The sequence below is a fragment of the Gopherus flavomarginatus genome, chromosome 8, assembly GCF_025201925.1.
Source record: "Gopherus flavomarginatus isolate rGopFla2 chromosome 8, rGopFla2.mat.asm, whole genome shotgun sequence".
NCBI classification, from domain to species: domain Eukaryota; kingdom Metazoa; phylum Chordata; order Testudines; family Testudinidae; genus Gopherus; species Gopherus flavomarginatus.
The window spans coordinates 17,841,299-17,864,450 of NC_066624.1; the positions used below are offsets into that span (position 1 = coordinate 17,841,299).

Sequence of the window (23,152 nt, forward strand, 5' to 3'; positions counted from 1 at the left end):
TTAGATCGATCTCCCCCCGTAGTGTAGACACGGCCTGAGTCTAAGTATTTTTAACATATGCTTTGATAGTATGTAACTCTATTTTTAACATCTCTGTTCATACACACATCTGTTCTGTGATGGGTTGAACCAATCACCACTGAATTAAACTTAATTTTGACCCATTAATCATTATGGGACAAACTGATTCCTGGGGTAACTCCACTGAAGAACCTGCAGTTATATGCAGGATGAATTCATTTTATAGCTCTGGTTATGCCACCTGATCTTCATCTTAATCATCCTATTGGATTTATTTTAGGTAATTTCATGTTAACTGCCAATTTAATTTGAAGGAAGACAGCTGAGCAGAGCAGCTCTTATGGCCAAAATATAATCCTACGAGGATTATAAAAAAAAAAAAAAAGCAATTTGAACAGTATGTATGAGTAAATTGGCTTTTCTAGAAATCATTGCTTAAATCTGATCATATTGCTTAGGTTTTTTCAGTGTCCTATGAACTTCAGGTTTCAACACACGCATACATTTGTACCACTTTTTTAATAAAGATTCAGTGTATTGACATTAATAGCGTCACTTGTATTTGCCAATTATATTTTCTTCCCCTTTGCCCCTTATTCACATGACTAAGCTTTATTCATGCAAAGTAGTTCCACTGAATTTAAGATTACTCATATGAGTAAAGTTTGTAAGATAATTTTTCCAGCCCATTCTGTGTCTAGGGTACTGTACAATGTGAAAATAATTCCACATTTTATGCTTTATTTAAAGGTTTAGGATAAAATTTTAAAAAGTGCTTAAGTAATTTAGGAGTTTTAGTCCCATTTTCAAAAGTGATTCAGACACTAAGGTGCCTCAATCCCATTGACTTTCAATGAGACTTAGATGCTTTTGAAAATTTTACCATTAGTCTTTTTTGCTGATGTTGTTTAACAAATATAGATGAATGCAGACTTGTGTAATGCACTAATGGATTCCCAACAGCACCATGGAAACAAGCAAGCCAAGACTATAGTCCCTGTTAGGATGTCAAGTGGAATTATACTAGTCAAACAGTTAGCCTTGGTCTACTCTGGGGTGGGGGTGTCAATCTAAGTTATGCAACTTCACGTAGCTGAAGTCGACATACTTAGGTCTACTCACCGTGGTGTCTTCAGTGCGGTGAATCAATTGCTGATGCTCCCCCGTTGACTCAGTCCACTCTTCGCCCAGTGGAGTACAGGAGTCGACGGGAGAGCACTCACGGGGTCAATTTATCATGTCTAGTCTAGACACGATAAATCGACCCCTGCTGGATCGACCGCTGTCTGCCAATTTGGTGGGTAGTATAGACATACCCTTAGAGACTTAACTTCTCACTCAGAATTAACTTGAAATCCTTCCATCTAGCCAACCATTGACATGTTATGAAAAGGTGCCTTGCAAGGGACTGAAGAGAGATGGCATCAGCTAGACATATGCTGTGACAAAGTGCACAAAACTATGTTATGCTACTTATAACAAGAGGTATCCTGGGCAAGCATTACACCTAGTAAATCAATTGTTCAGCTTGTTAAACTGCTGGTAATCTTTGCTAAGTATCCTAAGACCTCAATTTCCTGAGTTAGGCCACAGTTCATGAAATCATCCATATGCAGGAAGGGTGCTTCACTTTAAGCACATGATTCAATTCATTGACTCAATGGGACTGAAGCACACACTTAAATGCTTTTCTGAATTAGGACCTTCTGACTGATCCTGCAACTGCCTCCAATTCCTACTATTGTCAGTCAATGGGACCTCAGGGCGTTTGGCACCTCACAGAATTAAACTCATAAGGGCTAGATCCTGTTCACCTTGAAGTCCATGTGAGGATTGTCAGGGACTGAAGGTTTATTCTAATGTGGCAACATACCCACCTTCAGGAACTTTATCTTCTAAAGTTACTCTTTTAGTCACTGAATCAAAGAAAAAACAATTCACCTAGGAACAACACGAGTTGATTTAAAATAACACTATCAATGTTCCCCAGGGATTCATGAGTCATTTAGTAAATAGTAAGCGCTTCAGAAAATACTGTGTTAGCCTGAGAACGTACAGGTAGTCCCGGTGTACCAGGAAATCCATCCAGCCCTGAAACACCAGGACTCCCAATAGAACCATTGCAGCCATCAAGGCCAGGAAAACCTCTGGGCCCTGGCTGGCCAGGGTGGCCCTGTATGAAAGAGAGGGAGAGAGAATGAATTACACACAGTATTTTAGCATTAAAAATATTGTCCCCCAAGTCCCAGTGTCTACCACATTACACACAAAGACAGGCTGAACATCTAGGGTTCACCCTTGAGTTCTGCCGCATGGCAGCTTCCCCCCGCCTGCAAAGGAAGTCAAGCCTGCAGAAGGCAGGAGTAAGAGCTTAATCAGCCTGCACTCTCAACTTTGGAACCTGACTGCAAAGCCCTTAGCTTAATTTATCTGATTATTAATTAAAATCTGTCTCCCTGGAATGGTGTCACAAGAAGTACAAACACCTAGTGTTTGTGGGGTCCTAGCAGGGCGGTATTTATTCTACATTATTCCAGCACAGTGCAAGCACTACAGCACATTTGGTAGGAAACAGTAGGCAATGGGCCCAGTGCAGAGCAGTTTGTAAGACCTAGTTGCCATCGGGGGAGTTGAACGTATAAAAGAGTCAGAGCAGGAATAGGCCCAACAATGCTGCACACTGACCGTTCCAAACTGTTCTACGTTCCAATTATTTCACTGACCCGAAAGCCTTTAACTAATTGCCTTTAACAAAAGTCATTGTAATGGTCAGTTAATAGCCAGGAAATGAGCCTGATTCTGATCTCACACCAGTTTTACACTGCGGTAGCTCCATTTACTACAGTGGAGTCACTCTTAATTTACATTGGTGTAAAGAAGACCAGAATATGGCCCTTTTAATTACTTTCTCGAGTGACATATGGGTTTGTGTATACAATACAAGGGCAGGCAGAACCATCAATCAAAGAAAATGCCAGGGTATTAAGTGTCTCCTTATGCCATCCTTCTTCCCACAGGAATGAGATTTGTGCCATTCAGAGGCAGAACTGTGTGACCGGAAGGGGAACAGTACATATTTAACAGCTCTGTCTGCCTCCACGGCCCTAGCCCTGAACCATTTCACAAGCCATTCTCAATTCATCCTGAAGATTCATCTTTATGGTGCAACATTAGATACGTTAATGACACATCCTAGGGAAGTGAAAAATACAGAACCCTGCATTCTTCATGCTTGACCATTGGAGCCAAAGTCACATTATTTTCATGCTCATGCCTCACTTAGGGTGACCAGATGTCCAGTTTTCAACCGGAACACCCAGTCGAAAAGGGACCCTGGCAGCTCCAGTCAGCACCACTGACTGGGCTGCTAAAGGTCCAGTCAGCGGTGCTAAGGCAGGCTAGTCTCTACCTGTCCTGGGGCACCACGCTGTGCCCCAGAAGCAGCCAGCAGGTCCAGCTACTGGGGGGGGGGGCACGGGGCTCCGTGTGCTGCCTCCACCCTGAGCACCAGCTCCACACTCCCATTTGCTGGTTCCCAACCAATGGGAGCTGGGGGGTGGTGCCTGTGGTGGGCAAGAGCAGCGCGGGGAGCATCTTGCCCCTCCTGCCTACTAGTGTTGGACCTGCTGGCTGCTTCCGGGGTATGCACAATGCAGTGTCAGGACAGACAGGGAGCCTGCTTTAACCCCCCGGCTGTGCCGCTGACCAGGAGCCGCTGGAGATAAGCCCGTGCCCCAACCCCTAGCCTCAACCCTGAGACCACCCCCCACCTAGAGCAACCTCTTGCACCCCAAACTCCCCACCCCCTTCTCTTCACATGTCAGTATATTTATGCCTGCATCTGTAACTTTCACTCCATGCATCTGAAGAAGTGGGATTTTTACCCATAAAAGCTTATGCCCAAATAAATCTATTAGTCTTTAAGGTGCCACAGGACTCCTTGTTGTTTTTGTGGATACGGACTAACATGGCTACCCCTCTGATACTTGAGAACATGCAAGGGAAATAAGAGTGTCCACACAGGGTTTTGCATTACTACCTAAACCAGTTTAATTAAACCATGCAAAAGTTTGTGTTTAGACAAGGCCTCAGACCACAGTTCATACAACGTCATCATACTCCCCGCAAAAGAATCTTTTAAAAAATAAAACACTCTAATCACTGTTCATTTGCTTATCTTCAGCTTGGCTGTAAGATATTTTATGTCAAAGTGCTGCTCTGTACCGAAATACAAACACTGGGTCATGACTGCTCTTATTTTCAAACCCAACACATGTTATTGATTCATACAGCAATTATCCCATGGGACACATTGCTTTTGTGGGGACAGGAAGGGTTTTGTAAGTGGTCTCTTCATTTCTATCATAGCATCCTAGTAGCACCTTCTGTACTGGATGAGCCAGATTCTGATCTCATTCACTCCATAATAAACCTGGACTAACTTCACTAACTTGAAGCAATGGGGTAGTACAGACGTAATTCAGGGCAGAATCTGGCCCTATGTAGAACGGATCAGGCACTAGTGTAGTATTGTTTTAATGCCTTCCTTCTCCCTATAGAAAAGGGACAGTGCATGCAACCAGCACAAGCAGAGTGAAGTGTATTTAAATAACAGGCAGTGACACAATACCAAGGTATTGGCACTTGGAATTTAAATAGCAGCATCAGTCTCCATAATGTCCATGCCAGATAGTTAAAGCCTCTTCTGAAAAAGCATCACACATATACATTATGCATTCCCTTCGGACTGTGAAAAGCCTAGGATTCCCTACCTTCTGGCTAATCTGTATTCTTAGTTCATTTATGACATCCTGATCTTGAGAGATGCACCCACAACTCTGTAACTTCACTGAGTGGTGCAGGAACCCATCATCTCCCAGGATCTAGCCTTAAATGAAAACTTTTCCCCATTGATCAATAGAGCTCGTTTGGCCTGAAAAATTGTGAGTAATTGTTTTCACTGCTCTCTCCTTCTCTAATTCCGGCTGTCGCATGCTTTGCCAGATCTGCCAGCTCAGCACAAAGGGAACAGGTATCTCAGCAGACTAAGTCAGGAGAACTTTAGTCTGTAATTATGGCATGGCAGGATGGATGATTCGCAGGCTCATGCTAACACAGAGTGTGTGCCTGTGTGTGTGTGGAGGGGGTCATAAAGGGAACAGTTCCCTGGGAAGTAGAAAAGGCAACCATTTCCTTCGAAGTGACTTGTCCCACTAGAGCCCTGCTCTCTCTCTCTCTCTCTCTCTCCTCCCAACACTGTGATTCTGAATAGGTTTCAGAGTGGCTCTCTCTCTCTCTCTCTCTCCCCCCTAACACTGTGATTCTGAATAGGTTTCAGAGTGGTAGCCATGTTAGTCTGTATCAGCAAAAACAACAAGGAGTACTTGTGGCACTGTTACTTTCTAAATCAGACAGACTTAGTGCAAAGGCGATCTCAACAGGAGAGCTCAACAAATGTTTAAAAGAGGGAAACAGATGCAATCAAGAGTGAATGTAAAACTAACTTAGTAAGCAGCTTCATTTATCATTAGAGCAAAGGAACCATTTCTGACCAGTGCCAAGATCAAAATATAGTCTCTTGCTGCCCAGGTCTGTGTTTCCTGGCACAGACAATGACTCACATCTTGTAGAAACATTTCCTTTTAGAGTCCTGTATACTCAGCTAAAACCATATAAATCTACCTCTATTTCCAACTCTTTGCCAGGGATGAGTTTGAATCTAATCCCCATGGCAAAAATTAAACATATACAGTAGAGAGGAGGACTTAAGAGCCTTTTCTACAATCCGTCTAAGGCTAACAATTAATAAACACATGCTGCTGCTGTATGTACTAGATCAAAGGGATGAGTCAGCCCAACTGCAACACCATGATTTACCTGCTATCAATATTTCACAGGCGATCTCAGCTGGCTACCACAGGGTCACCATTAGAAGTCCCTTTTGGGCAACCCCCTGGAGTACTGATAAAACACACACACACACACACTCATCCTCCTGCCCACACACTATAATCAGAAGAGCGGTTACAGTGTTAACTCTTGTGCAGGCAGAGCATTGTATGTTTTACACACAAACACACATACACCTCTAGATAATGAATGTAGATATGTATTTCACAAGTCTAAGCTTTTCCCTATCCTGAAATGTGATTACAATAATACTGGAGAACTATAAATAGTTTCCCAAGCAGCAGGATTCTCTATTTTCACCATGAAAAGGAGCCATTTATCTCAGCGGCGAGAATGAAAACGAAATGCACGGCTTTAAAGTTTCCACTGCCCCTTCTCTGCATCTGCAAGGGAAAGATGGCTCCAATCCAGTCTGAAGTTCAGAGGAAGAAGGGCCATAGTCGTGAATAATCTGTGTTCACAATGAGCAAAATCAGCCTCCTCCCACTCACCCACCTGCAGGATGCTGTAAAGAAAACAGATCAGATCCAGACAGGCATGAGATTTCAAATCCCCTTTGTCTAACTTCCCTAGCCTTTGCTTGGAATGTCTGTAGCTGCCAGCTACCTGGCACTCTCCACAACAGTATAGCCCTCTCCTACGTTGGGAATTCCCACTCCCCAGAGCCTTATTTGAAAAAACACCCTGAGAACAGCTTGTTCCCACAGTGTGTTCAATTATTTTCAATATTATGGGAACAGCTCAGTCTTGTTACAGTTTGAGGATTGGCTGGTGGAAAAAGAAAAAAAAACTCAGTGGCAAGGGAGCAGAAGAGAACAGAAAGCAGGCAAAAGATGAGCAGGGGAATGAGAAAAGAAAGAAAGCAGTAAAGGCAGGGAGAGGAACTTGGGTGGAACAGGAGGGAGCAGAGCACAGCCAGCCCACATGGTCCCGACTGCACATCTCCAACAAACATTTGCAGAAACTGTCAGTTTTTTGAGTATTTAATCAATTCTAGAAAGGAGAGTGAGGGAGAAAACACATGGTGGAGGAGAAGGAAGGACACAGAAGATGGAAAAAATCAACAAAGAACAGAAGAGAATTAGAATGCAGAAAGGGAAAACATGTCGAGTGAACCAAATAATGCAGAGAGAGAAAAGAACAGAATGGGGTAGTCTGCATTAGTTAAAACAAAACAAAACACTACACTACACTACACAACCAGAACCAATAAGGAAGGGACCTGGAAGACATCTATTCAAGAAGAGCTGCAAGAAAACAGAGTGAAGCAGGTCAAAATATTCTGGATTTTGAATTTGTGATGAAAATTCAGTTTGATAGAAAACAATTTTTTGACAAAAAAAATTCAAGTTCTTTGTCAAGTTCTAAAGAAAAGGAAACCAAATATAATGGATAAGCTGGGGAGAGTTTGTAATTGGTTCCATTATCTGGAAAAAGCTGTAGCTGTCTCTTTCCTGTTTTATCGGCAAAATGTTCTGGCCAGCCCAGATCCAAATTAGAACTAATTAGCCCCAGGTATGGGAAGCAAAGAATCTCTGTAGTGACTCTCAACTCCAATTTAGCAGTTTCACTTGCAGCAAGAGTTTACTAGAAATAGTTCTGAACTAAAATGTTGGATGTGAAGACCTTTGAACATTGGTGAAGCTGAATTATAGACGCAAACGTGCCTCAGATTCAGTTCTCGTTCTTATACACACGGACGTATCCCTTGCAAATGTCCATTTATCTGATACTCACCATCAAGGTATCTGAGTCCATTACAGAACGACATGGAGCCCCTATGGAGTCTAATCAATCCTCCCCTTTTACCCCAGACAGGAGAAAAAGTGGTAAAATAATCACATTAAAATTATGACAATAAATATTATAAAAAAGGTTTGGGATGAGCCTGGCATTTTGCCCTTGCACATGCTGTCTCTGTGCTCAGATGCAATTGCCTTGTATTTATATATTTACACACAAAAACTTACCGGAATCCCATTGATGCCTTGAAATCCAGGAACTCCCATTGGACCCTAAAGGAAAGAGGGCACAATACTTTACTTGGACAAGGCTGTGCATCAGTCACACCCATTTTATTCTTTATATAGTACCATACATCACGCAGCTCACTCTTTTACTCTACGTCTTGTGAGGGTGGATGATCCAATATCCTCAGTGAAAGGAGTACAACATCTCAAACGATGCACGCAGGCTTCTTCATTTTCATTGCAGTCAATGAGATGGGAACTGAGGATGCTCAGCAGACAGGCTGCCAAATGAATGCCTCCAAACTGTTTTCACTCAGTATTTTAAAAGTGAAACACAAATTGTGATTGCACCTGGGGCAGTGTGATGCCAGGCTAATAATACATGGTTTTTGATACAGATTAAATCCTGGCCTCACAAATGTTTCAAGAAATATTACAATTGGATTTGCGATTTCGTCTGTACCAGCCTTTAACATTATTCTCAGATGTTGCCAGCTGAGAAATATACAAACATTACATTAATTTACATTACTCCTGCATCTGTTCCAACTGAATGAAGTTGTCTTGTCTCTGCCAACCTGTTAGAGCTGCTGGATGTTGCATGTACCTCCACAGTCAAAGAGAAGATCTATGATAGGAACAGCTATCCCAGAGCAGACAAATGGTTCAATAGTGGCCAATATTTGCTGCTTCAATTGAAGGTGCAAAGCAGGCAGCTCCAGGATAAGTGTCCCTCAGGGAAACTTTCTTCCTAATCCTCGATAGTCAGAGCTGGCTTCTGCCCTAGAGCAGGGGAGCTTCTCTCTTCCAGAACTCTTGATTATTGTTTTTAGCCCTTATTGTTATAATTCTGGATGTTCTTTTTATCCTTGTTTTGAATCCTGCCCACCTCAGACTCAGCAACACCTTGGAGCAATGAGTTCCACAGGACACTTGTGCACTGTGGGAAGGGAGGTGGAGTATATCCTCTGCTCAGTTTTGAATGTTTTGCTTTTCAGTTTCACCGTATGTCCCCTTACTCTTGTCTTAGGAGAAAGGCTGACTAGCCGTGCCTGCTCTGCCTTCTCTACACCAGTCATTATTCTGAATCCTTACTCATTTCCTCTCTAAGGTAAACAGTCCCAATCTTTTCAATCTCTCTTAATATGAGGGTTTGGTCACGTCTTGTTTCATTCTCATTACCTGTCTCTGAACGCCCTCTAATTCTGCTCTGTCCCTTTTGAGGTGGGGTGAAAGAACTGATCACTAATAGCATTATAATATCTTCTGTATGATGTTCCATTCCATTCCTTATATAGCTTATCATTGTGTTTGCTATTTTGGCCACTGCTGCCCTTTCAGAAGATGTTTTCACTGAGTTCAGTAATGCTCCAGTCTTTTTACGACATTGTTACCGTTAATTTAGACCGTGGTAAGAGGTAGAAGTACTTATATATTATTCCCTCGTGCATTACTTCGCACTTTCCAACACAGAATTTCACCTTCCAACATGGTGATCATTCACTTAACTTTGGTAGGGTCTGACTGTCTGAAACGGGTAAGGCAGTTACATTTTCCTCTAGGGGTATCCCAGTAACGCCCCACCCTTCTTTCACCTCCTCTTGTGACTTATATCAGGGCAAAATACATTCTGATGGTTATGTAAAACAAATGCAATGCTGAAGCCCATTTTGCTGTGAATCAGCCAACAGAAGATGACAGGCTGGACTGTATATACTAGCCTGTAAAATTCAGCAATCAAGATTGTCACCCTCAGACTAAACACAGTGGTTCCTCTGGAGATGTTTCTCAAATAGCATATCCACTTAACAGCAGCGAGATAGTCCAGTACTATTTTTATTCACTCGTAAGGAGCTGCTGTGATCACATCTACTGCAGGGAAAAAGAGGAAAGCACTTATTGAACCTACCTTATCTCCTTTCAGTCCAGCAGATCCTGGAGAGCCCACTGCGCCTCTCTCACCTTTTGCCCCTGCCAAACCTTCTTGCCCCGTAAATCCTGGAGCACCTATAGGTCCTTGGTTCCCAATAGGTCCCGGTCGACCCTGAAAGGGTTACAGTAAGAGGTAAGTCAAATTTTCCATGCTTCACAAATGCCCTGCATGTCTCAAATATAACACCACCAGCCAGAGGACTGTAGGCTGATCAGGAAAGATCTCTGAAGGTTCCCCTGTACATTATTGGTTATAATACTCATCAGAAGTATTTCAGACAATGTAGAATGAAGCGTAAAGAGTGAATTACACAAATAATGAGACACCCGTACTTTTCCAGGAGGACTTCTGGCAATTCATCAGGTGGTAGGAACAATGGAGGAGGATGGCATTTGAAATTAGGATGACTACTTCTAGATGAGGTTAACCCCTCCAGTTCCAAGCTTTAAAGATAAGTACAAAACATCTGTAGTTGAAAAGGTATCACACACAGCAGATGGAAGCCAAGAAATGCAATACAATGCTTAGTCTTGCATGGGTCACATGCAATCAGAAGCTTTGCACTCAGAAAACATATTGATGTTAGACTATCACCATACTTGGCTCAAGATCGGTGGGGACTCCAATATTCTCTCCTGTTGATTGGTAGACAATACGTGGATTTTAGGTCAAACCCCCTAAAACTTATGCACCATCATTGTTCCTATCCTGACTAACTTTAGGAAGAGAAAGGCCATGAATGCCATTTTCCAGGGAAGTATTCACCTTCTGTAGGGTTTACATAAAAAGAAAACACAGAGCATACTGTTTGTCCTGCAAAAGCTTTAGGCAGCTGCAATATCATCATCTCCTGCAGGGGATATGCAGAATCCTGAACTCTGATCTGGCAGCTGACCAATCTGATACATACTACTGGCCAGGGGCGGCTCTAGCCATTTCGCCGCCCCAAGCACGGCGGCACGCCACGGGGGGCGCTCTGCTGGTCGCTGGTTCTGCAGCCCTGGTAGACCTCCCACAGATGTGGCTGCGGAGGATCCACTGGTCCCATGGCTCCGGTGGACCTCCCGCAGGTGTGCTTGCGGATGCTCCACCGAAGCCGCGGGACCAGCGGACCCTCTGCAGGCATGCCTGCGGGAGATCCACCGGAGCCCCCTGCTGCCCTCCCGGCGACCGGCAGAGCGCCCCCCGCAGCATGTACTTGGCGTGCTGGGGCCTGGAGCCACCCCTGCTACTGGCCCAATTCTTTGTTCAAATACTCTAGTGAGAAGTAGGAGTCACTCCACTTAATTCAAGGGGATTAGGACCCCATCGTGCTAGAAGCTGTACAAACACAGAAAAAAAAGATGGTCCCTGCCCCCAAAGAGCTTACAATCTAAGCATAAGACAAGAGACAACAGCTAGATACAGACAGATACATGGGGGATACAAGGAAATAATGAGACAAAGTTAAGCATGAGCATAACTGCTTTGCTGGCTGGGGCCAAAGTATGCAGCACTTTGCATGTTGAAGCGCTATGTGTATTTTTTGTGCTGATATAAGTTAAACAATTTTGAAAAAAAAAGTTGCTTCCCACACTGAGGCTCATCTGCCCAAACTCTGGCTCAGATCACATCTACAAATTAGACTGGAAAAAAGGGTTCAGAGCGTAATTGCTTATGTAGCCACAACAGCATATTTGAGTCATAGAGTTTGTGGCCAGAAGGCACCATCAAATCATCCAGTCTGACCACCTGTATGTCATAAACCACCAACACCAGCCAGTGCCTCCACATTAAATCCAACCACTGAAAAGATGACCAATGTATGACATCCCACAGGAGCAGGGCCGCACAGAGGATTCAGGGGGCCTGGGGCAAAGCGGAGGAGTTGCGGTGCTTGTACTCACCCGGCGGCGGTCCGGGTCTTCAACACCATTTCGGCGGCGGGGGGCCCTTTGGTCGCTCCACCTCTTCGGCAGCATTGAAGGGACCCCCGCCACTGAAGACCCGGACCACCACCGGGCCAGGGCTCACGGGGCCTGGGGCAAATTGCCCCATTTGTCCCCTGCTCTGGGCAGCCCTGCACAGGAAACTAAACTATGATGTGCCACAGGCAGAGAACAGGAGGGACGGAGCTGCAAGGGGCACCAATGCTCTAGGCCCCTCCAATGGCAGTGAAATGATTATGCAAGCTATATGCATGAGCCACTACAAAATAATATTATAAAAATAAAACACATTTCTCCATTTCCTCTTTCTCATCCAGATAATTTTATTTTGTAGTAGCCAACAAACTTTTCCACTTAAGTCTCAAGAACATGCAGCATTTTTGAAAACTAATTTACAGTTCAAAAGAAAGTGTTACTCCGGTGGCAATTTGACGGTGTAAACAATACATGATATTTGTGATCTGTGTTCAGACACAATTTGTGCAACCAGAGCCCCACAACGGCTCCATTAGCAAGGGAAATAATGCAGTAACTAAACATTACCAGAAGATGGCAAACTTTTCTACAACTGCAGAGACAAATACACAGTTTAACATCTTTTGATATCACCACAGCAATCACAAGGCAGGCTGAGTTATGCAGGGCTGTCTTGTAAGAGTGTGTGTAATCTGAACAGTGCTTAATTTGTAATGAAAGCGGTTTCTGGGACTCAAGCAATTAAGTGCTGGGCTCAAGCAATTTTTTTACATTCATAACTGATGCAGCAAACAGGTGCCAAGCCTATGAACTGCCAAGCCCAGAGGTGCCAGGGCTCAGTCCTGCCAAGCTCTGGCACAAATTAAGTGGATTCAGATTTGGTGCTTATCTGTAACTGCCTACGGAGCTTACTGCAGGTATTCTGATGTTACTTGCAGAAGACTGAAGATGTAGTATGTGCTACATTTCCCCAAATCTAAAGACTGTTTTAAAAAAGCGGCGTGTCTCTCATGCAATGGCACAAAATATTCAAAAAATAACTAATATTGTCTCCCAGTTGGAAGAACATTTAAAATAAAAGAAAACATGCTTTAGTTCTAGCTGCAATGAATATTAGTAAATGAAATCAACAAGATAATTCACATGCTGGTCTGGCAATTTGAGGTAAACTTTAAAATCAAGTCAGGAACTCGCTAAGGTCTTGAGAATTTTGCAAAGCTGTATTTAAGAACACAGGCTGATCGTTAGGACAAGGTTCTTCTATATTGATAAGCATAGTCCATTCTCTTTGCAATTCTCTTTTTCTTAATGAAAAAGGGAGACACACATTGATGCTAGTGCCTCACAAGTATCAACAATGAAATATGAATTTCCTGCAGGTGCTGTGCCTCTTTAAGTTCATGCCTAGAAAATCAATCAAGGTAAAAGCACAACCAGTAGAGAGTCAAATATTCCCATTTAAACTGCTGGCATTAAGGATAGTTGTTAAGAAAGCACTTAGAATTATAGAATATCAGGGTTGGAAGGGACCTCAGGAGATCATCAAGTCCAGCCCCCTGCTTAAAGCAGGACTAATCCCCAAACAGATTTTTGCCCCAGGTCCCTAAATGGCCCCCTCCAAGACTGAACTCACAACCCTGTGTTTAGCAGGCTAATGCTCAAACCACTGAGCTATCCCTCTCTTGTTAATAGCACTCATACAAAGGTCATTATAAAATATTGGCTGGCCAGTTCAACCTGGTGAGTGAATGGACATGGGAACTTCTTGCATAAAATTTCTGAGCTATCCAATTTGATGAACGTGTCCAGTGGAGGCAGCATGGACCCTTATGCAAGTCTTGTCTCGTCTGGGTCACTTTGACGAAGGAATTAAATGTGTTCTCTGTGTTCTAATCCCAATGAGTAAAATATTTCCTATTTACTTAGCATCCCACAAGGAAGATTTTAATAGCACTTGAAGATGGCTTTGGCATGTCACTAAACTCACAAAGACACAGCAAAGTGCCTCTAATCTCTCCAGTAATGTGATTATACTATGATAATCAGGCTCTCATGAATTTCCCTTGCTTCCTTTGAAGTCTGTGAGGATTGAAACAGTGTTTTCCATGCTGAAACATATGTCTTGCCTTCATTGCTAAAAAAGATGCATTTTTTTACTGTGAGTTATCTTAATGCACATGAGCTATCATACAGCGAGCTCTTCACCCCACGCCCCATCGAGTTGATCTCAGAGAGTTTACCTCAACCTCACGGTAAAACTAAGATGCCTTGTCTTCCCTGTGGTTTAACTTTGGCATAGTTCATTTTTTTTTTCCCACAAGGTTACAGATGTCTTTATTTCAATAAGTTAATACATGTAGCATCTGACTAGTATCACTCTGTCAAAGCGTTATTGGGAAGGCAGTGCACATGGCAGGGGTGACCACACAAAGACGAAGTCCCAACGAGTCTTCCTCCCTCATTCCCTTCTCAAAGCACAAAGTGGTCCAGTTGGAATGTGGTTAGTTGGTGACGGTGATCAGAGCCTCCACCACATTCCCCATATGCTCTCGCAGACTACGCTCTGCAGCTGCCCGAGAGCATGCGCATTAGTTACCCTGAGGTAAGAAACCCCACAGCTTTTTTAGCAGCCAAGACAAGGCCGAAGAGAAACTTTAAGCCACATTCAACAGCAACTTCAGCAGATCCACAGAGCCCTGTGTTTTTAATCATCATTATTGTTCAATATTTATATTACAGTAACCTCTAGGCGCCCCAGTCAGGATCAGGTCCCCACTGTGCACCTATGCCATGTGGTATTGTTTCTACTTTTTGACTGGATGACAATTTTTTTTTAATAAATAGATTTTTAAATAATGGATACCAAACATCACCTGCCAAGTATGAATTTTTGAATGAATAAGGATTTGTGCTAAAACCTGTGAAACTTTTGTGACTTGTGAACATTTTCATGACTACCCAATAGTTGTTTGGATACTTCCAAACAGGTAAAAACTCAATCTTGTGAATGATAGTGAACCAACATGCGCTTTCATTCACAAATGTATTTGTGTATCTGTTTTTTATTAGCCAACCACCTCTTGATTAGGACGGCTGTGTTCTAGTAATGTCACTGTGGTAGGAATGAAGCAAATGGCATAACTTCATGACAAAGCATTGCATTTCCCTTTACATTTCCTGGATTTTGTCCATTTGTGCCACAAACTCAACATGATTCAGACACTGTTTTATATTTAATTATTGCAAATGGCTAAAAATGCAAAACAAGGGGCTCAAACTTTTCATCCAGCTGCTAACGTTTTTGCTCTGGTATCTGCCTGCAGTAACCAAGACTGAAAAGTGACTGAGAGTGATGGGGCCAGCATATTCCCTTTGAAGCACCACATCACAATAGGAAACAACACAAAACTGTCTGAAAAGACATTTTGATCACAATGCCTTTTGAAATGGAAATTGTTTTATCAAATGTGCCCCTCCACCCCTCGGGCTCACACTTGAATTCACCCTCTCCTGGACTGTCACACTGAAAGGCCAGCATGATGGGTGATGATCATGCCTCAGTAAGGAATTTACTGCCATGCAAACAAAGAAGTCACAATTAGGATATGTCTACACTACCCACTGGAATGACGGGCAGCAATTGATCCAGCAGGGGTCGATTTATCGCGTCTAGTCTAGACACGATAAATCAATCCCCAAGCACTCTCCCATCGACTCCTGTACTCCACTGCCATGAGAGGCGCAGGTGGAGTCGACAGGGGAATGGCAGCACTCGACTCACCGTGGTGAAGACACCACAGTAAGTCGATCTAAGTACGCTGACTTCAGCTACGTAACTTAGATCGATTCCCCCATCCCCAGGGTAGACCAGGCCATAGTTTATTGTCCCTGACCCTTTTGACCACTTTAATATCCCACAGAAATTTCCACCCACTGGACTGGGGTGGCTCCACATAGCTCCGTGAATTCCAAACATACATTTCCTCAATGCTTTTGGTTGGTGGAAGGAGAAGACGTCAATTTGCTTACTGTTTTCTCTAACCAAGGTCTGCACCTGACAATGCTACGAAACTGTTCCTTGATTTTGCTGGCACAAAATAATACAAGTGCTTGGTTGTTTGGGGCCCAGGCCTGTAATCATTACTCACTTTGAGTAGCAACTTATTCCAGGATTATGGATTCACCAGCAGGCAAGCAATGAAGAGGGACAAGGTCAGCAGGACTCCATGAGAAGTAAAACAGAGCAAGTACCAGAGTAAGTGCAGAAAATGAAAAGTGCTAGGTATGACCATTATTTTCTAGGTTTCAGAGTAGCAGCTGTGTTAGTCTGTATCCGCGAAAAGAACAGAAGTACTTATGGCGCTTTAGAGACTAACAAATTAATTTGAGAATAAGCTTTCGTGGGCTACAGCCCACTTCATTAGATGCTTAGAATGGAACATATAGTAAGGAGATATATATACACATACAGAGAACATGAAAAGGTGGGAGTTGCCCTACCAACTCTAAGAGGCTAATTAATTAAGATGAGCAATTATCAGCAGGAGAAAAAAAATGTTTGTAGTGATAATCATAGAATATTTTTGTTCAGTGGTGTGTGGTTGCTGGTGAGTATTTGCTTCAGGTTGGAACCAGCAACCACACACCACAGAACAAAAACACTAACCCAGGAACCTAACCTTGCAACAAAGCCTGATGCCAACGCTGTCCACATATCTATTAAAGTGACATCATCATAGGACCAAATCACATCAGCCACGCCATCAGGGGCTCGTTCACCTGCACATCTACCAATGTGATATATGCCATCATGTGCCAGGAATGCCCCTCTGCCATGTACATTGGCCAAACCAGACAGTCTCTACGCAAAAGAATAAATGGACACAAATCTGAGATCAGGAATCATAACATTCAAAAACCAGTAAGAGAACACTTCAACCTCTCTGGTCACTCAGTAACAGACTTAAAGGTGGCAATCTTGCAACAGAAAATTTTTAAAAACAGACTCCAATGAGAAACTGCTGAACTTGAATTAATATGCAAACTAGATACCATCAATTTAGGCTTCAATAGAGACTGGAATGGCTGAGCCATTACACACATTTAATCTATTTCCCCATATTAAGTATCCTCGCACCTTCTTGTCAAACTGTCTGAAATGGGCCATCTTGATTATCACTACAAAAGTTTTTTTTTTCTCCTGCTGATAATTGCTCATCTTAATTAATTAGCCTCTTAGAGTTGGTACTTAGAAGTCTAAACTAGTGCACAAAATGCAGCACTCACAGTTGACCACAGGAAGAAAATTGGCAGCCATTTAAAAAAATTTCACCCTAAAAATAAATGTTATAATATACTGTATAAGCTAAACAGGATGAGGCCTGAAACTTTCCAGGATAATCCAAGGACTGCAGTGCAGGAAGTACTGGGTGCTGAATGGGCAATTTCATCATATGCCTGATCTTTAGAGGTGCCCTCAGCTCCTACTTTGGTCAACAGTAATGGAAGACATTTCTCACCTTACAAGATCCAACTTCAAGCCACTGAACCAATGCTATACAGAGTGATCAGCTGTGCTACTGCCAATGCTCCCTTTGATGGATGAGATGTAAACACAGAGCCTCTGTCTACTTGGGGTCATTAATATGATTTGTTCTCACTGGGAGGCAGCACAGGTTTTATTCTCAGCTCTCCAACAGACCTGCTGTGTGGCAGTGGGCAAGTCATTTTCACTCCCAGCTCCTCTGCTTCCTCCTCTCTCTCCCCCTCACTTTGTCTATACCGTAAGCTCTTTGGAGCAGTGACTTCTCTTACTACATGTACAGTGCCTAGCACAACAGGTCTGTGATCTCAGCTTGGACCTCTAAGTATTACTGTCATCATTATACCAACAACCACCACCAATTAAAAACCCTTCCAAAAATTAGGGGTCAGATCTGCAGTGTCCTGGTCAAATTCTGACTTGGGTAATTACATTCTACCTACTGAAAATCCCTTTGTATTTTTAATGCAGTGATTCCCAAACTGGGGTTTGTGAATTCCTGGGAGTTTGCAAAATGTTACCAGGGTTCTCGGACAAAAATTCCCTAATGGTGGACAGAACTGTCCCCAGGAACCACAGGCAGCACGGGGCCAGCAGCCCGGAGCCCCTAGACTTCCAAGAGCTAAGCAGATCGAAGCAAGTATCTATCACACTGAGGAGATTTAAACTTCAAGACTCCTTATAAGAAATGGAAAGAGAGGTGGATATTTTTTGCTGTTTTTAAAATTAAATAGGCAGCTAGTATTGTATTTAAAATTATTATGAAGAACAAGTTTAAGCTTTGTTGTAACGTGAGTTGTTTGCCTAGACTGGGGTAGGCAACCTATGGCACATGTGCCGAAGGCGGCATGCGAGCTGATTTTCAGTGGCACTCACACTGCCCGGGTCCTGGCCACCAGTTTGGGAGCTCTGCATTTTAATTTAATTTTAAATTAAGTTTCTTAAACATTTTAAAACATTATTTACTTTACATACAACAATAGTTTAGTTATATATTATAGACTTATAGAAAGAGACCTTCTTAAAATGTTAAAATGAATTAGAGTGAATAAATAAAGATTCGGCACACCACTGCTGAAAGGTTGCCGACCCCTGGCCTAGACTGCTCAAGACCTGAATGCTTATGTAGGAGGAAGTCTTTGAGTTGGCTTCTTAAATACCTTCATACTGTTTCACATCTGATACTCCTTGATGAAACGTAGGAGCCTTGTCTTATAACAGGCTTATTCAAAGTGATACAAGCTACGAAAGTGAGATCTTGGAAGAGTGTTACTGTTTTCATAACATAATAAAAATACTGTAATGGTAAATAATAAATAATAATAAATAGTGTGTAAGAAGCATGTCACAAAAACAAATTTTATAATTCCAAGATCACTGCTTTTATAATTTATACTCAGATAAAGGAGAAAATCCCTGGAAATATTCATTTTTAAGAGGGGGGTTCACGAGACTTGACATTTTAGTGACAGGGGTTCACAGGTTGTTAAAATTTGGGAACTACTGTTTTAATGGGATAAGTTAGTCTTCAATTCCTCCTCTAAAAACTCAGTGAAATCCAGCTGCAAAAATGGCTTCCACATTCCTACCACATAGTTCACTACATTCCTCCCCAGAATTTCCATTAGATAAACACCTCCACTGATTTTAAAACAAGCAATAAAAGTTTTGTTATGGAACAAAAATTATGGCTAAGAGTCAAAAAAAAATCCTGGACTGCTTAACCACCTCACTCTCTCAACACCAATCAGGAGCCTCATGTGTTTTTTTACTTGCACATCTCTATTTTTCATTAGATAAGAGAATTTTTTTTCCATATTACAAAAAAAAATTTAATGTCATGATTCACCTTATAAACCCTATGTTCATGTAAGGTGATATAGGTCTGTCACATCTTACGCTGGGGTTACGTTCCGCAGTCAGCACGTAAAGCGAAAATGGAGTATAGTCAAAATTCCATTGAGTGTAATGGCGGGCAGAATCGCTGCACTACAGGTACAGTATTAAATTGTTATTTTTCTTTTTGTGTTTTCTTTTTTGCTGACTGCGCAAAGCTGAATTTGCGCATGTTAAATGCGCGTAAGATGAGACAGACCTGTACCTGGCATGTTGACATGGCAATCTTTTAAAAGTGAGCCACAAGAGCTTTCCACCTTCTAAGGATCAAATATTTTGCACAATGATGGAAAATTGCAATCTTTATTTTTTAAATTATTTGTTGTCCCATGTAGCAAATGATGTTCTGACTCAGCTGATAACTTCGGACTCTGATGATTCTTTCTGATACAATTTCCATTACATCTGACTAAAGCTGCTAAAAAAAATTGAAAAGAATTTTGTTAAAAATTTCACAACTATTTCCATTTTGCAGGATTTTTTTTCTAAATCATGATTTTGTTTACCATAAACTGTGTATGCTTACTGAACCCTTGTTTTTGAAAAACAAAGCAACATTTTGATAAATTTTCTTTTAAAATATTCAATCACAATATGATAAACGTTGCAGAAAATTTGATAAAAATAGGAACAATTTTTCACTTTCATTTTTTAAAAATGGAAAGTTTAAATAAAGTCAACAGGGTTTCACAAAGAAGCCGTATGATTTACTACATGAAGTAGTCAATGAACCTGCAGTTCAAAGACATAAATAATGGGTGTATGAAAAATATGTGACAAAACTTATTTTAAAACAACAAAATAATATATGTGTATCACACTGACTGATCCTTTGCATGGTTATTGCTCAAAATCATACTTTTCACTTGATCATCAGGTGTTTATGTTATATGGTTGACAAGAGATGAGATACCAAATAAATAACATCCCTAAAAATAAAGGATGGGCTGTTACCCTGAGTCTTCTAGCATATCCACTCTTCTTTCTTTCTGTTTATTTAGACCAAGTGGTGATGACCACCCAGATAGCCAGACATCTCAATATCTTTCGGGTTATGTCACAGATAAAACATGGACTCCTTTCCTTCCCTATTATGCTCACACAAAGGTATACAACGCACAGTAACTATGCAGCCAGCATTAGAAAATCACTCCCCTAAAATAGCTGTATTACTCAAGAAAATATTTGTAAAAGTTGTTATATTTTATTTGTACATGCTTTCATCTTTGACTGAGGAAGAAAATTTTGCTATTGCAAAAGAAAGATGATGGATTTAAGGCCCTCCCCCTCCAGCGGCGGCTCCAGGCACCAGTGCTCCAAAGTGCGTGCCTGGAGCGGCAAGCCACGGGGGGCGCCCTGCCAGTCCCTGCGAGGACAGCAGTCAGCCTGCCTTCAGCGGCGCACCTGCAGGAGGACTGCCAGTCCCACGGATTCGGCGGCAGGTATGCTGAAGCCGCGGGACCGGCGGACCTCACACGGGCAAGCCACCGAATCCGCGGGACCGGGGACCTCCCGCAGACGCGCCGCCGAAGGCTGCCTGACTACCGTGCTTGGGGCAGCAAAAAAGCTAGAGCCGACCCTGCTTCCCCCCCTCCACCCACTTTTTTTTTTTTAAAAAGCCCAGAGCTAGGTGCATATTTGTGATTGCAATAGCACACTCAATTTGAGTACAGTTACTGTGATGGAACATGCAAATTGGCTATTGACACACATTAGTGACTCTTCCGACATCAGAAATTGTTCATGCACAAGTCTAGCATGTGAACAATTGTGACAACTGTGTGTGAAAACAATAGGTGTTATCAGTGGGTGAGAACTGTCCACACTCCATGAAAGTCTGGTACTTATGTTAAATTCATTAATGTCCTAAAAGAAATAAAATTGAAATTCAGAGGGTGGACTAAATTATGAACTCTTACAGCAAGATCACAGTTGACGGGGTCTAACTGATTGAAATCCCATTTCTATTTCATTTTGGGAACTGAGTACTTTTCACAAAAGTGCATAGGGAAACCAAAAGTTTCTGAAAGTTGACAGTCTCTTAATTCTTATTTTCTCTCCACATATTTTCAGTGCCTATTCATTACAGATAAAAAAGAAAACTAGAAACCACTCCCTACACAGCTCCCTAACCCATTTGCTTAGGATAGCAGCTGTCATAACATTTTTCTTCCTCGACCGGACAGAAGGGCACTTATTGTCACCACAAGGTGTACAAGTCTGAGGCTGAATTTTTAGTACAAAAACATAAGTTATTTACAAAGAAAATTAACAAAGAGGGGCTAGTTCGGGGACTTATTTATTTCCAGTTTTCTGGAGTGTTCTTGCAGATCAACAGAAAGGCAACCTAAGCAGCGTATACAAAGTAAAAAAACAAACAAAACCGCAGTCTTTTAAAAAAAATTACTCTTCCATCAGAGCCGAAACATGACAACACTCCCACAAAGTGCACACGAGTACAGCGATCAGGTGAGAACACTGCAATAGGAATTCTGCCACTGCTGCATAGGTTGACGCATGGGGCCTACCGAAAGACTGCTCTTTTATTTCTTAGCTCTAGGCTCATGACATGGGTCAGGGTTACAAAAGGGGTCAGTAGTATCTGCTGACCCCACTGGCCATTGTTGCAGGGCCTCTCTCCAGCTGGTCTGATTCCCAGCTGCTACTCCCCATGGTACCAACAATTCTCCGCTCCTTCACAAGCTAGCAAAGCCTAGATTTTAGTTTATCTGTTCTGCCACAGCTCTGGTGAGGGGTCATTTAAACTCCCCTCCATCGACTGCTCTTTGGAGACTGGATTTAAAAGCATAATTTAAAAATGTTTGGTTCATGATTAATACATTGTGACGGATTCATTATACACAATTCTAAACTGCCAGAAAGAGAGAACATTTTCCATCCCTTTCCTTCATGTCTCATTATCTGTACTCCCACTAGTTCTTGAAGTCTTATTTACCCTCTAATTAGGTTTCTGTTTACTTTTAAATCTTCATGTGAAAAGACAGACCTGCCACAGAGTTAACCTACCTATCACAGCTGATCAATTAAACTGGGCCTCACATTTTTATTGTATTTTAATCATGTAATTTTTCTGACCCTTTGACAAATGCCGGAAGTTGTAGGGAACCACGAGTTTGTGTCTTTTGCTCTTTACACAACAAATGTAATATGAAGGCACCACACAGGCACAGTAGAGTCCAAATAACCGTGCTTACTAACTATTTATGGCAGGGACTCTCTACCTTTCCAGACTACTGTACCCCTTTCAGGAGCCTGATTTATCTTGCGTCTGTGTCACCTCACTTAAAAACTACCCGCTTACAAAATCAGATCTAAAAATACAAAAATGTCACCGCGCACTATCACTGAAAAATTGCTGACTTTCTCACTCTGTCTGTATTAAATTTTAGTTTGTACTAACTTAGCTAGTGCTTTTTTTAGGTTGCCTGTTGTATAAATGGGCACATATCTAGATGAGTTGATGTACCCCTGGAAAACCTTTGCATACCCCCGGGGGTACGTGTACCCCTAACGTACCCCTGGTTGAGAACCTCTGATTTACGGCATACAAGACCCAGCTCCATATACACACTGCTCTTCTGTCAAGTTCTGTAAGAAAAGAGCACAAAGACCACCACTAGAGGGCTCATATTCTATTTAAAGGGATACCACCCAATTCCTGTACACTACAATGAGAACACAAAGATATTTATCAAAGTTTTGAGGCACATATATTGCACATGTTCCTTTTATTCTATTATTTGAAGGATGAGGGAAAGCTGGTCTTGTGGCTGAAGCCCTATATTTTAAGTGCAATTTGCAGCATGCAGTGAGTGGAAATATCCAGGAACTGGAAGCAACAGCTGGAACTCAGGATTATTCAGCCCATGGAGAACAAACCCCAAAATCCCACAGCATTCCTAGAAACCTATTTAAAATGAACATGAGTGGCAATGAACTTTTTTCTGCCTCCTCC

At 42.2% G+C, this 23,152-nt stretch overlaps 1 protein-coding gene across 2 annotated transcripts in view; it reads right to left on the reverse strand.

The window, feature by feature from the left end:
- Positions 1-23,152, reverse strand: part of COL4A6 (collagen type IV alpha 6 chain) — a 200,248-nt gene that overhangs the window by 62,767 nt on the left and 114,329 nt on the right. For both annotated transcript variants that reach the window (XM_050965151.1, XM_050965152.1), the window contains exons 5-7: positions 9,811-9,945; positions 7,902-7,946; positions 2,078-2,194 (exon numbers count right to left, since the gene is read on the reverse strand). In XM_050965151.1, the coding sequence (XP_050821108.1) occupies positions 2,078-2,194; positions 7,902-7,946; positions 9,811-9,945 (297 nt within the window). The remainder of the gene's footprint in view (positions 1-2,077; positions 2,195-7,901; positions 7,947-9,810; positions 9,946-23,152) is intronic.